Source organism: Phasianus colchicus, chromosome Z (genome assembly GCF_987193195.1).
Source record: "Phasianus colchicus chromosome Z, bPhaCol1.hap1.1, whole genome shotgun sequence".
Taxonomy (NCBI): domain Eukaryota; kingdom Metazoa; phylum Chordata; class Aves; order Galliformes; family Phasianidae; genus Phasianus; species Phasianus colchicus.
The window spans coordinates 79,779,663-79,795,177 of record NC_143476.1 but is presented as its reverse complement, the minus strand read 5'-3'; the positions used below and the strand labels follow the sequence as shown (position 1 = coordinate 79,795,177).

The 15,515-nt window shown below is 39.3% G+C and overlaps 1 protein-coding gene across 5 annotated transcripts in view; it reads left to right on the top strand.

Annotated features, from left to right (window-relative positions):
- Window positions 1–14,896, top strand: part of OSMR (oncostatin M receptor) — a 32,445-nt gene extending 17,549 nt beyond the window's left edge. For 4 of the 5 annotated variants that reach the window (XM_031594534.2, XM_090132218.1, XM_090132217.1 and 1 more), the window contains 12 exons: window positions 495–652; window positions 1,902–2,038; window positions 3,254–3,413; window positions 3,895–3,971; window positions 4,366–4,582; window positions 6,283–6,483; window positions 7,215–7,316; window positions 7,748–7,927; window positions 9,204–9,368; window positions 10,799–10,877; window positions 11,157–11,229; window positions 12,583–14,896. In XM_031594534.2, coding sequence (XP_031450394.2) covers window positions 495–652; window positions 1,902–2,038; window positions 3,254–3,413; window positions 3,895–3,971; window positions 4,366–4,582; window positions 6,283–6,483; window positions 7,215–7,316; window positions 7,748–7,927; window positions 9,204–9,368; window positions 10,799–10,877; window positions 11,157–11,229; window positions 12,583–13,032 — 1,999 coding nt within the window. In that variant the 3' untranslated portion in view covers window positions 13,033–14,896. The remainder of the gene's footprint in view (window positions 1–494; window positions 653–1,901; window positions 2,039–3,253; window positions 3,414–3,894; window positions 3,972–4,365; window positions 4,583–6,282; window positions 6,484–7,214; window positions 7,317–7,747; window positions 7,928–9,203; window positions 9,369–10,798; window positions 10,878–11,156; window positions 11,230–12,582) is intronic. The other variant, XM_031594536.2, reaches the window with a different exon arrangement.
- The last annotated feature ends 619 nt before the right edge of the window (window positions 14,897–15,515 follow it).

Here is a 15,515-nt window from a genome sequence, read left to right as displayed (position 1 = left end):
TAAAACAACTAATTTGCATCAAAAGCTCCCAGAAGGCAGTCATCATAGCACCTTCAGGGTCTCTGCATCGTTCACTTCCATTCAGCTATAATGATGTTTTAAAAATGGGAGGTTAGCAGATGCGCTGAAACTGCTGTTTTGTTTGAAAATGTAACTGTAGACATGGGAATGCTTTATCATTGATAAACCCTGTCCCTTGTTTAAAAATCTGCAAAGCCATGATGAAATACCTAAAAGCAATTTAGCTTTTTCTGGCAACTAAGGATGAAATAAGTCTTCTTCAAAGAAAACTTCCTTCTAATTGTAAGAATAGTGTATTCATGCTAGTTTGGGCTAAGGAAGAGAACTAGGTAGCTTCTCACAGTCCCGTGCACCCTTGTTTTCTGTGATGCTGTATTTTATTTTAGACACCAGTGATCTCCACATCTATCTTGGTTGTATATCAAAAAAAGTCTCTTTTTTTCTTCTTTTTTTTTTTCCCTGTTCTTTAATAGATTTTCCAAATCTTCTGTTCCATGCACAGTAAATTGTTCTGAGAGGTGCTCATGTTCTTGGGATATAGGGAAGCAGAGGATCTATAATGTCACACTGACTGTTGAAAACCCACTGGGAAAGGGAATTGCCACAGATGTTTTTGATGTAGCTCACAGAAGTAAGTCCTTTTCTATTTCTTTGATGAAAACTTTTTGTGGAAGACCTTGTTCTCCTCCTGGTCTTAATACTTGGATGCCAGCTTAAAGTAGAAATCACTGGTTTTGTCTTCTCAGATTTTATTAGCTTTCTGTGCTATAGTTAGCTGCTTTCTCTTCAGTTTCAGCTTTGCAAAGTTCTGTAAATAGCAGTGGCTGTGGTTCCATGTTCTGTATTATTTTGGGTGCTCCCAGTCCCTTAACTTCTAACTACTTCTACCTTAAAACACTTGTGTATTTACTGTGTTTTCAGCAGTCTTTCCAGTTCTTCTTAAATCGTCTTAGTGTCCTCTAACCCCATCACATCCTCCTCAGTGTTGCCATGCTCCTTCAGTCCTCTTGCCTGTTTAAAGAAGCAGGAAGCAACCTGTGATTTATCTGCTTGTGAAGTGGAAAGGCTGATGGACCAGGAGTTTGCTAATGTAGTTTTTACATTCTGGCAGCGCTTCCTTCCTTAGAGGCTCTCATTTCACGTTTACTAGACACGTTATTTTCTTATGACTCATAGGAACACATGTTAAAAGTCCTTCTTGTATTGTAATTTATGCTCTATCAAGTTTTTGTATAATGATGAAAGCTGGACACATATCACTCACATGCATTGCCAAGTCTCATTCCTTGGGACTGAGCTGATAATAGCAGAGTTAGAAATCTGCTGCTCTTGCTGAGTACTGTTTACATAGCAGTAAAAGATCTCAGAAATCTTCCACAAGTAATGCTGGTAATGTTTACCAAGAGGGTAACTGCTAGTAGGATTTAAAATGAGAATTGTGAAAGATTGTGGTACAGGTTTCTGAAGTATAGGAACTTGGTGAGTGTTATTCACTATGGTGCTTCAAGAGATTCCACCAGTCCCTATGTTACAGCATTTGACTGCCAAATCAGCAAAAGGTTTTTTTTTTGTTGTTTGTTTGCTTGTTTGTTTGGTACTTGTATAACATTTGTAGAATCATACAATGATTTGGAAGGGATGTCTTCCTTTGAAGTAATCTGGTCCAATCCCCCTTCTTCAAGGAGGTTACACAGGACCATGAGCATTACATTTTCACTGTGAGATTAACTTTTAACTTATGTCTACTTCTTCTAGAGCAGCAGAAAACAATTACACTTTGTTTAATATTTCTTTCATTGTTCAACTAAAATACTTTAAAATACATTTGTATATATTTTATGTTTTACAAGAGTTAACTCAGGTTCCCTGTTCATTTGTAGTTTATCCCCTACCACCGTTCCAGCAGTGGGAAGAATACACAGATGGAGAAATTGAGTTACACTGGGAACAAAAGGAAAAGGAAATTGAACTCTTTTGTCAAGCTGAAGTGTATCAACCTGATGGGAAAGCAAAACTTGTATGAAATCTGAATTTATTCTAATGCAAAAATAATTCTTAGCAACCTTAATTTAATATAAGTCTTGTGAGCATGCTGATTGGTATGTTTTTCTGATTGTGTCAGGCTCCGTGCTTATTTTGTGGTCAACATGGCTGGCCATTGCTAATGTTAATTCATACTTCCAACACTGCTTGTACTGCTGACTGAAACGTATGGTGTGGCTGATCTGTATACTCTGTCCTCTGCCAAATGGTCTCTGAGATCTTCTAAAGTAGATGAAAATTCTTATGGGCCTTATAATTGTTGTTACTATAGCTACTGCTAATCTTCGTTTGCCATACTTTTATAACTCATATCATCTTACAAGCAAATGGCAGAGAAGTGTGTTGAAGGATCACACTTTTTTGATATTAGTCCAGAAGTCTCCTGTACACTATTGGTTGTGCTTAATGGTAGGATGCATGGTTTCTAGTGAGGAAATCCCAGGACAGTTTTTCTTTCCATCCTCTTAAACCTCCTTGAAATTGTTTCAGTAGAGTCATCATGTTCCAGTTCTTTCGCAAACATTGAAGTTGATTTACACTTTGCATATTTACTGTGGTTTCTTTGTAGTCCTTTTCTTATGAGAGCAGCTTGACTTCAACATATTAAAAGGCATTAAGAAGATCAGAAGCAACCTGTGTTCTGTCTTTACTATTGCCTAAGAGCTGTCAGATTAAATCATTGCTGTGGTTGGCCTTTACAGGAGCATGCTCACTTTGTGACTTTTGCAAGAACTCATTCTACCTTTTAAGATGGAGTGTGGAAAAAAAAAAATGAACATTGAAAGAAAAGGCAGCAATACATGATGTGCATATGTCTAGAACAGCATATTGCTTAAATTAGCTGAGTAAGAGACCTGGAAATGGTGAGGATAAGATCTCAGTAAATTCTGTCTGCCTTTATGTGAAGAGTTGTCATTTGACTCACTGCAAGAGTCTCCTACTCAGATGATTGCACTGAACAAGGTTGTACAACTCTTTCTGCATCTCCCATTGGAACTCGTGACTATCTTTTTTTCCTTTTTTTTTTTTTTTCTTTTTTTATTGACTGCTGTTCAATTTTTATCTTTTCAAAAACAAGTTATACTGGCCACTGTATGTAGTAGAAGCAAAATTAGTTTTTTGTACAAAATCCTGTTGTTGCTCATGAAGCAAAACTTAGCTCTGACTGTTCTGTTTTTCTTTTTTGTAGTACAATAGTTCAGGCACACAACTATATGGAAACAGGATCACCCTTGGTGGACTGCAGCCCTACACCAGTTACACAGCCAGAGTACGTTGTGGTGCCGCTAAGCATTTCTGGAGATGGAGCGAATGGAGCAAAGCCCACACTTTCAGAACAAAGGAAAAAGGTGCGTCTGGTCTATGGAGAAAGGAATCTTCATTGATGTTCTTCACTTGATACCTCTTCTTACTACTTGCTACTAATGTCACTAGAGGAGAGTCCTTGTTGCATTCATGAAAGAAGAATCATACCAATCAAACTTTAGGAAAGTGGCTTCTTAAATCATCCTTCGTACCAGCCTCTGGAATTTCATCCATTGCAGGCAGTGGAAAATCCAGGTGACCAGAAGGATGAATAGTGTAACAGTGTTCTTTGAGGGCTAGAAAAGCAATGCAGAGGTGGGAACAAACATCTGGGAACTGAAGGCAAAGAAAGGATTTTTAGAGAAGTGAGCCATACTAGCATTCAGAAGTAAAAGCTGAATACAGCAAGAAGTTAAAGGATGTTTTGTCAAGACATGGGAGTGATTGGGAAAGAGAAGTGTGGAGGGTTGTGTGTCTTCAAATGGAGGCAAATAAAGCGTCTTTGTTTTGCTGTATTTCCTCCAGCTCCATCAGGGAAACTGGATGTCTGGAGAAAAATTACTCCAGCTCTGTGGGGGCGGAATGTGACCTTGTTCTGGAAGGTGAGATGTTGGTACAGAAATGGAAATAAAACTATTTGTAAATGGGTTTGAAAACTTCTCTTATTAACTTTAACAAGTCTCTGTGCACTTTATGGCAAGAGTCTAAGATAAATATTACATATTACATGTTTGGGGATGTTTCTAGCTATATGATCTTGGTATTTCAGACATGCATACTTCTATTTTACCAAGTATTATAATAAGGTAAATCCTATCACTGGTATTTCTGCATTTCCATTTAAAACAGTATGTTTATGCTTTTTTTGCAAATGTGTGTTTATATTGTTACAGAAATAATGTATGTGAGTTATTATTTAAAGTTGTTTTTCTCATGTTTTTCTTCAGGAAAATTTTCTAAGTAATTGATGTTTACCCACGTATCTTTTTTTCCTAGCAAGAAGCAGATTTTCAAGCGAATGGGGAAATTATTTCATATGAAGTAACCTGGGAAAAAGTAGTAAACCGATCTAAGCCTGAACACATTTCTCTTTCATCAGATTGTAATAGTACAAGGATTTTCATTGATAATCATCCCTACAGAATCAGTGTCATGGCAAGGAACAATGTTGGTTATTCACATCCTTCAATGTTGATCATCCCTGGAGCTACAGGTAACAGCAGGAGTATTTCCAGTTAAAAGTGGCTTTTTGTTACCAGAGTTTTATATCCACTTATATTAAGTGAGGCTGTCCTTATGGATGAAGGAGTGGAGCAATGCTGGCACCTTTTTAAGACTGCCTTTTTGAGAGCACCATAGCTCTCCATCCACATGAAGTCAAGCAGAGAAGGCAGGAGACTAGCATGGCTGAGAGGGTACTTCCTGGTCAAGCTAAAAGATAAAAAGTGGAAGCAAGGATGTGTGGCCTGGGAAGAGAACAGGGATGCCATCCAAATGTGCAGAGGTGAGATCAGTAGGATCAAAGCAAAGAGGAAACCTGGCAAGGTAAAGAAAAACCAAAAGATTCTGACATTGGTCAGAAAAGAAGAGTGTACTCCCTCTGATAAATGAGTGACAAGTGCCTTCAACACATATAGAGAAGACTGAGGTACTGAGTGAGTTCTTTGCATCTGTCTTCACTGGCAGCCAAATTTCCCAGTTCTTCTCTCACATCCCTAAACATCTAGCCAGAGGTAAGGGGAGAAAAATCTCTCCTGCTGTAAGAGCAGAGCAAGTTAGAGATGTCCTCATGAGGCTGACATGAGCCAGCAGTATGCACTTGCAGCCTGCAGGGTTAACTGTATCCTGGGCTACATCAAAAATTCCAGCAGGGTGAGGGAGGTGATCATCCCCCTGTACTCTGTCCTGATGACCCACCTGCAGTACTACGTCCAGCCCTGGGGACCCCAGCACAAGAAAGGCATGGAGTTGTTGGAGCAGGTGCAGAGAGTGGCCACGTAGATGATCACAGGGCTGGAGAACCGTTCTTACAATGAAAGGTTGAGGGATTTGTTGAGCCTGAGGAAGAAAAGGCTCCAAAGAGGCCTAATGGCAGCCTTCCAGTACTTACAGGGAGTTCATGAGCAGGAGGGAGGCTGACTTTTTACATAGTTTTAAACTAAAAGAAGAGAGATATAACTTAGGTATTAGGATGGCATTCTTTACTCAGAGAGTAAAGAATTCTCTGCTGCCCAGAGAAGCTGTGGGTGACCCACCCCTGGAAGAGCTCAAGATGGGTTGGAAGGGGCCCTGGGAGGCAGCTTGAGCTGGTGTGGGGCAAGGGGCTGGATAAACATTGCCCCTGGCTAGTCTTTAAGGTTCATTCAAATCCAAGCCATTCTGTGAGTCTATGATTCTATGACTTATAATCTTAAGGGAATAAATTAACCTGACCTGAAAACTGAAATCACGGCTCTCTGGAAAGTATTGCTATATTTCAGCCTGCAGGGCAGTAACTCTACGCATATTGACACGAGAGCCTTGATCTGTCCCTCATAAGACAAAGTCTATTTTCCACAGAGTCTTCGCAAAGCGTGCTTAGCCTTAGTCTAGGCATCAGACCTGCAGCATGTGCTGTGACAGCCCAGCCTTCCTTGAGTGAAACTTGTGCATATGATTAGCCTCTTGTGGCTTTCTGTTCTTGACTCCAGTTTCTTGCTGTTGAATTCTTTTTCTGGATTTATGGTAATAACTTCTGGATGTTTTCTGAGCAGTTGTCTTTCGGCATGTGAGAGGGCCATATGTCTGATCATGAAGGAGCATAACTGTTTACTATGGTTTTAGCAGTTTAGCATTGAAACTATATTGAACCTTATTTATTCAGGTCTTATGCAGGATAATAACAGAAACAGCTTTTTTTTTTTTCATTCCTAGACACTGAAAAGAGGCTCAGTAAGTCGGAGCTTAAAGAAGAACATGTTAATGGCACAGATGGTGGCATTTTGATTTCCTGGAAGCCCAGAGATAAATCTGACAGTTACATTATTGATTGGTGTAACTTTCCAATGCTGCAGCCTTGTGATTTACAATGGAAGAGGTTTGGACCCGACACTTCCAGTGCTCTGATCAAATCAGGTGAAAGGAGAATGTATTTTTTTTTTTTCTGATGTCCTAACTCTTGTATGCTGTGGGCATTAAATGAATTCAGAAAGCATGTCCTGTGGAATATTGAAGTTTGTGCAGTGCACATACAATTATGTAAAAGCATTTGGCATAATGTTTTGCCCAGAAGCTAAAGTAGACACCATAAATACATTAGCACCGCTGAGCCATGGAAATCAGAACAGTATTTTAGCAAAACATCTTCTGAGTGTCTTTATGTGACATCTTGAAGGAGTGTAGTGAATGTTATCTGTAAGTACAGAGATGTAAAATGGAGCTCTGCCTTGTCTGTAGCAAAGGTTAGAAGTTTACACTGACATTATAACACCTACTGCACGATGAGAAGCTTAGTGCTCTCAGTGTACCCCAGAGAATGTGTCTCACCAATTGTGCAGATTTTATCCTGGTAGTGGCCATTAAATCCAAATCCTTTCTGGCTATTTGAAAGTCTCTGTGTCTTACTATTTTGGATAAAGGCATATAGCCTTCCCAGACTTTCTCAACTGAGTGTTCACCTTCTGAAATGAAATGATCAAAGTTTGGCTGAGCACATCTTAGTATTCAATAGATAAATTGCACCTCATTCATTAAAAGAAAAATAAAAAGCAAACCACACAGCAATGGCAAGACAAAAAAATAAAAAAATAAAAAAATCACACCATGGAAACCTACCTTTTTTTGTAATCAGTTCTACTATTTTCTAGCTGCTTTTGTTCCTGGAGTGAGATACAATTTCCACATCTATGCATCTGCTGCTAATAGAGTCTCCTTACTGGAGAAGAAGACTGGTTATCTCAAGGAGCTTCGTAAGTTCGGAATGCATTTCAGGTTTATGTATTTGCTGAATTCATCTACCACCAACAGAGGAATTCCTTGGTCCTGCTTCTGTAGCTAAATTAAAATGTACTTGCTGTGTTGTTTCAGTATAATCTGTGAAATATCTAATTTACAAGTTGTAAAACAATGTATATTCCCTTTATAGAGGATATGAGACTAGTGCTGTGACCAGGTCAGGCCCATGCTAATCAGACTATGATTAGCAGTGCATATGTGCTTTGTGTGCTATGTAGACTCACACTATTAAGGTATCAGATTTTTTTTGAGTGCTTTGGCTTTGTTCAGTCTTTAGATTAAATTGCAATACAAATACACATGGGAATATAGAGCTTTTCCAAGTGAGAAGATAAATGTGATTGAAGGATAATGCCACGTTTAATAGAAATTTCCTTTTTTCCAGCTCCTCGATTTGACCCTGATGTGAAAAAAGTTGAACTGAGTTATCATGAAGTAACACTGTACTGGGATCCTTATCCCACGGATGAGATACACCCTGGTTTCTTAAGAGGTTACCACGTTTATGTGTCACCTGTGCAAGAGGATTGCAATTTGAAAGGATCCAAAAAACATGTTCTTGCAGGTAACAGAGCCCCAGGGTTTTGGAAGTTCCGTCACTAATATAGGTGAGAGGGAGGCCTTGTGGCCTACACGGCAGCCTCTTGAAAAGGTCATATTGGGCCAGCAAATCTGGCTTCTGCTTCTTTTGATTTCTTCCTAATATTTGGGGTGTTATTGGGCAGAATTAGGGTCCTGGCATTATAGGGATTTATAGCTCCTTGTCCTTTTTCTGTAGTTCCCTTCAGCATTAACGTGAACTACAGAAAGGATTCTTTCAGTACTGTAGGAGTCGTCGTTCCTGCTTCTTGCAATCTGAGTTCCAGATGAATTTCCAAAACATCTGTTTGTGATCTACTTGGATGAGAGTCATAGGAAGCATGGTAGTTTTACTAGGTATTTTAGAAACAGATGGAATAGCACTTATTTCTTTCAGAACTGGAACACTGTGGAAATTCCCCATTTGAATTCCTTTATAATGAAAGTATTTGTTGCTGTGCTCTCCAGTGGAGTTCTTTAGGCAGTTCTTAAGCTGTGGGGTGGCACAAAGCCATGTTTAACTTTTCATTTCTGATTTTAATGATTCATGTCCAAAACTGCTCCAGATGATTGCTACATTAAAATTTCCATGCGTTTCCAAGTTGTTCAAGGTTATTTTTTTTCCTTATCTCTTCTTCCAGGTGAGTCATGTTTTCTCTCAGATTCTTCTCCCTATTAGGCTAGTGCCAGGATGAAAAGCATAGGCTGAACTGAAGGAAAATTATTAGATGTTTCAGTCAGGTTTAAACTAAGCATTGAAGAACCACAGTTCTGCAAGTAATCCCAGCTAGAGTGGTTAAAAAATGCTACTTTCCAGTTGCATGAGCTAGCAGATAGGAGGCGTGACTGGAAACACGAGAAACAGGCTAACCCTTCTCTCCCTGTGGTCTGGGAGTTGCACAATACAGAGAGTATAATTTTGAGATAGAGATGTCTCGCTTTCAATTAATTTGAAAGAATTTGATCTAAGCTTAAAAACTACAGAACTCTGAAGAAAATGGCAAAACACCAAATCAAACTCTAATCAGAGGAAATGGAAGTATAGGGATGTATTTCTTGACAGCAAGTTATCAGAAGGCCTACTGCAAGACAGACTGTGCTGTCAGAGTCCAGCTAGAAGGGATGTGAGCACAGCGCAGTGGCAGTGAGTCAGGATGCATCATCTTCCTAGGAAGAAAGTGTGCAGATTACAAAGAAGGAGAACTGTAAACACTCTGTTATTTCAGTGGTTTAGCAAATTGATTTGTAACGTTTCATTCTAGGTGGTTCAGTGGTATGTAAATTCACAATTGAAAACCCAGAAGAAAAAACTTACACGGTGAAACACCTGACGTCAAACACGAAATACAAGCTGGCCATTAAAGCATATACGGGTGGAGGAGAAACTCCCATCATTAACTTCAGATACATAGATACACCGCTTGACTGTGAGTACTGGCAATGAGAAATGTTTCTCCTCACAGAAGGATGCGAGAATAATCTTCCTTTCTCAGTGGAAAACATTTAATTCTGAAATATGTATACCAATACGATATTTTAATGCTTTTAAGTGGCTGTTTTTTTATTTTAGAATGAAAAGAATTCCACAGGCATATCATATCCTTCTGGGAAGTACCACAATTCATACAGATTTGCAGGCAGTTTGGTAGATCATTGAAGAATTGTATTTGGATTTAATTCATATTATAATACAGGAGGAACTAAATACCAGTATGCAAATAGAGAATTTCTGTATGCACTTTTGAATTTCTAATTATGATTATTTTACTTATTAGTCTTTAAACCCATTGTCAAGCTAACTCTTTTGTAAGTCAGTAACAGAGGGTTGTTTGAACACTGCAGTTTACTAATGGGATAGATTTGATTTCCAAAGCAAAGCATGAAATCACCTGCCTCTAGTTCTGTTCCTTGAAAATACCATTCAGCAATCTCAGCTGTGAGATTTGTGATCCAAATTGGGAATGTCTAGTTTTGAAAAATTTGCCCAAGGTAAGGGTGTAGGGGGAGGAAAGGGTGAAGTGTTGGTTATTCAAGGACACTTCATTCTTTATGCTAACTAAATAAAAGGCCCAAATGCTCATGGTATCCAATGAGAGGTAGTTCTGCATCTTGCACCTTTGTTCTATCTTCCATGCTCCTGCTTCAGGAGGATGTCTTCCATGCCAGACATTTGTACTGGCATAATTAACCTAGGAAAGCTAAAAAGGAAAATGTAATGTGACTGTTTATTTCCTCCTGTGGTTTGTGGTGGAGACACACAAGCTTGCTGGCGCAGGGCAAGAGGGCAGCAGCCAGGGAAAGTTTTCAGAAGACACTTGTTCTTTGTCAGGGTATACGTGTAGTAGCCTGAACTATTTGTGAAAAATAGTCTAAGGCTGTGTACTTTACCCAGAAATGAAAATACTGAGATCCTTAAGTCTGCATAAATCCTAGGAGAGCAAGAACACTGGCAGTGTCTGTCCTGATATGGTCTATCCATACTGGAGGTACAGAGTTTATGTCAACTTTGTCTCACTGAAAAAATATGTTGCCTCTGGGGATCTGTAAGGAAATCTGAAACCAGTAGCTGTTAAGTAAGATTCCTACACTTTTAGCTTTTGGAAATGTATGCTTATAGTTAAAAAGTTAATGTGAGGGCAAAATGAAGGAACCTAGCAATATTTCAATTTTGGTGATCGATATCGAAAGACATACATATCCCAGAACTTAGAGCCAAAATATCTTACAGGCAATTCCACTGCTGAGTTACTGGCTCATATCCTATATGGACTTGATTGTGTTTCTGTTGCAGAATCTCAGGCTATATTAAACAAATGAGAACTTGTAAACAAAATTTTGAAGTATTTTTCTTTTACAGCAGACATGCTGTACCTTCTAGTCCTGCTTGTGGTAGTTCCTTCACTAATAATGGCTGTGTGCCTCTGGAAAATGAAGCGGTAAGCTATAATGCATTTTCTTCTTGCAGCCAGAGAATGCAAGTAGTGTAATTCACAAACCACAGCTGCTTCTTGTTGCTTCCAGCCTCTTACAAAGCCTCGTTCATTTTTTCTTTGACTGTCCATCTGTGTGGATGTTGTAAGTATTTGGCTTGCAGCATTTCTAAGACACTCATCATTTCCAGCTGTTTCTCTACACATCTACTGTTGCTTTGGCTGGCAGAATATGCTTTGATGAGAGAACAAAAAACATCACTTGTTTTGCTTTCTTATTTCCAGGGTGAAGGATTGCTGCTGTCCTGTGATACCTAGTCCTAACAAGAGCAAAGTGCTGTCATTCAAAGAGTTCAAAGTAAGATCACTTGAAGTCTAGTATTTTTTATTTTTCCCTTCTTGATTAGTAAATATTTTCTGGTGTTAGCTACATTTAACGTGAGTGACACTCACATGCAGAAATGAATGGAAATTAATATCCCCATTTCATGGAAAACTTAGTGATAGCTAGAAACAACTAAAAGTGAAAGCAAATTTATACACCAAATGGAATTTTTTGATGGAGTCCTTCTTCCAGCATTAATATTCAAAATACAGTGCTATCTGAACATAACAGAACATACTGTGGGATGATGCACTTTGAAGCAGCCTACTGCTGTATCCACCCATCCCTCTGCTGCATGTGTCCCTTATGCTGTCATGTGAAGGAAAGAGTGTGATCTACTTAATTATTCCTGGGAGGACGCATGGGACTCTGCCAGGTCTGATGGTGAGGAAAGAACTGAAAAAAGGCCCTAAGCTTCCCCTGCAGGTCCTATGAACCAGGAGCTGCTGCCTTAGTGCCATGTGCAAAGGGATGCATCAAGAGCAGTCGTCAGCAGGGCAAGGGAGGAGGGCAAGAGCTCCCCTCTACTCTGCTTTGTGATGCCAGTCCTGGGGACCCCAGCACAAAAAAGACATGGAGCTGATGGAGCAGGTCCAGAGAAGGGCCACAGAGAGGATCATAGGGCTGGAGCACCTTCCCTCTAAAGACAGGCTGAGGGAGCTGGGATTGTTCAGCCTGGAGAAGAGGAGGCTCGTGGGAGACCTCATTGTGGACTTCCAGTCCTTAAAGAGAGCTTATAAGGTGGAGGCTGACTTTCTATGCAGTATGATAGTGATGGAGCAAGGAGGACTGGTTTTAAACTAAATGAAGGGAGACTTTGATTAAAAGTTTGGAGGAGATTCATTATTCAGAGGGTAGTAAAGGACTGGCACGTGTTGCTCAGAAAAGCTGTGGATGGAGGCATTCAAGGCCAAGTTGGATGGGGCCCTGGGAAGACTGTTCTAGCGGGTGCTAACCCCTGCCCCTAGTTGGGCTTTAAGGTTTTCTCCAACCCAAGCCATTCTGTGAATATACAAAGGCTGTGTGGATATGTCCCTTACTGCCATATCCACTGGTCCCTTAAAATACCTGCAGGAATGGGAACTCCACTTCTTCTCTGGACAGTCCGTTCTAATGCTGTGTCCTTTTGTATCAGAGACACTCTGTGAATTTCACATAAGATCCAGCTTTCATCAAACATTTTGTATTTTTCACTATTTTCTGTTCATTTAATCCAAAGTAAAAAAATTTATAAGACAATTTACAAGCATTTAAATTAATCACTCTTTTCTTTATTCTTGACTTCTTTCACTGAGCACTTTTTTTTGTTCGATGCCTCTCCTGTAGATTGGTACTGAGAAAGTACTAAAGCTAAGTGACTGCATTCCTGACACCCTAGCACTGGATAATAAGGCCGAGGCAAAAAAATTATGTTCACGGAGCCTGATGTCTTCAACGTCAACAGAAGATAAGACTGATGATCAGAATCTTTCCTCAGTTTATCGCAACAAAAATGAAGAGAGAAGTTTTCCATCAACACCCACACCTCAGACTCATACTTGGTTTGAAAATTTTGCTTATTCTTCTCATCTTGCAGTTGAAACCAATCCCTATGAAACACCAGAGACACTAGAAAGAGGCAACGAAGAAGTGTCAGCAGTGCTGTACCAGCCACAGTACTACCTCAATATTTTGAATGATGCTTCTACCTCATCACCTGGAGAAGCAGCTGGCAGGAAGAGCAATCTGAGATACATATCACAAACAGATGTGCACTGCATTGGAAGGAGGCTTTGATGTACCCTCGTTGACTGAGTCTGTTGATTGGTTGTGTTTTAAAATACAAACAGGAATTTCTGAAGGCACAGCAACTTCTCTTTCCGATACAGGCTTTCACAAGCCCAGATGTCCCACTCCTGTTATCCCTGCAAAGCTGTACATTGTTGACTAGTTCAAGGCTTTTGCAGTGGAATGCTGCATGCTATCATTTGATCAGAAGTTACTGGCTTTAGAATTTGCAGGCCAATGTTTTGCTGCCTGTAATATGCAGTGGGAACCATTTTCCCATCAGGGCAGATGTTTGTGGAGGAGTTACCAACACACTCATAGTGCTCATAACCTTTTTTGGCATTACTCCTTGCACGTAGCAAACTCCAGACAACTATGTAAGTAGACACGAGTCAGATGAGTTATATTAATCCCCTTTGCAAAGAACATATTCAGGCTCTCTATCAGCTAGATCTTCAGATACTGTTGTTTGCATGTTATAAAAAATAGTCTTCCTCCAGCTAGCAATGAAGGAAGGGCCTGCTGGCTGTGATTTTGAAACTCACGAAGACATTCATCTTGTTACTTGCACATTTTAGCTTGCAGCATTTGTAAATACATGAACTGAGCACTATGACTTTTTGTGATAACTGAGAATTTGAACAGCATACTGAGGTGAACTTGGTCATCTTTAATTTTCAAAAATGTTTGTAAGGAAGCACAACAGATTGTATCCTTCATTTTGAAAAAAGGCTTATTTAAAGAAAACTTGAAAGGCAGACTAAAATCAAGAGTTAGGTATCTCATATTAGGAATTCTCATATAAGACTCAGTGAAAAAGTCAGATTGTCCCATGAACCACATATTAATATTTGATGTTGCGCAGGTTCTTTATGGCAGAGGGGATGGCTCTAATGAGGCGTTATTTCATACATCTGAGCTGCTGTTGTTGGGGCCTGACTGCAGCAGCTGAGCACAAAGTGGCAGGGATATCGTGGGTGGAGGTCATACAGCTGGTGCTGCTTTCCTGATGGTGGGTGAGGTACTTGGGCCTGTCCGGAGCTCCCATCTCAGCTCCAGCAAAGGTGGTTCCTATGGTCTTTCTAATGAAAGCATTTTGTCATTTGGAACAAGAGAACAGCTTACCAGCAGGTACAGGCCTGCCTGGCAGCCTGAGAGGTTAGCTCCTCTGCGGGCTGCTCGTGACAGCTTGTTTCACAGAACACAGGAACAAACTATTCCAAGGAGAATAAGGCTTTTGTGTAGGTGGAAGGGTATAGTGAGGGCACAAGAAAAGTATTTTTCACATGGGGATAGAGAGGCATGTAAACGCCTCTTTCTTTTTTTTTTTTTTTTCCTTCCCTCTAAGACATCTGTCTTGCATTAATAATGGCTGAATGAGTTCAAAACTGAAAGATTTATTTCTTGTTTCATTTCTTGTTTATAATTCAGCTTTCACATCTGCTGCTGAAATGCTAACACTTGAATTGTACAAACATCACATAATGGAAAGTGACTAATTCTCAGTATCAGTACTCTAAAGTTTTAAAATAAAAATGGTGTACAAAATACTAAGGAGTCCCGTTCTATTTTTACAGGACATCTTACAAAGTATTAATGTAAAATATACTTTGACAAAAAATGTTTATTTGGAAAGCTTCAGCTTTTTCTAGTTAATTAGTAACGTACAAATATAAATAAAATTCTAATCTATTTCTAGTACTGAAAGGTACATATGAGACCAGAACAACTATGAGAAGTTTAAGTACATTTTATTAACAATGCATCCCTTTGATAAGATTATGCTTCAGGAGGCTTTTAATGCCCATAGACATGAACTGTACACACTATACAAAAAAAAAAAAAAAAAGAAGAAAAAAAAAAAAAAGAAAAACCACAAAAATCAAGGTGGGCAACACCATTTTGGGACAAGCCTCTGTTTAAATTATACACAGCTCAATGCAATATTCTTACGGAAAATATATAAATACTTTTTCTTTCTATGTTACAGGTATACAATATAAATCAGATTTCAATGTCTGTTCAGTGACCTACAAACACTAGAACCTCCAAATATGTAGCAGCGTATTACTAAATAAAGACAATGTGGGGCAGGGAGAGTAAGTCTCGAGATTTTCCTTGATCCCTTCCCTCCTCAGAATGATTAATTTACATCATCTCCTCTAATGCAGTTTTAGGGATGCTGACAGCCCAGTACTGGAAGAATGTTTTAATTAAGCCTATAAAATATCTACCTTTACTTTCTAAGATATTGCATCTTGTGACGAAACAACCTACTGAATGGTAAAATGGCATGTTACACTTTTATGGCATGAATTACATTTCTCAAATTAAATACTGTGTTTTACAAAGCAATTTAAGCAAAATGTGCAATTTCTGCATGCTGTGGCATTACTATTTGTCTATGTCACAAAAATAGCCCAAAGAAAATCCGCACTCTTTACTGAACATACAAAAGCCAATGAAAATAACTGTCCAGCAAACCAGAACCA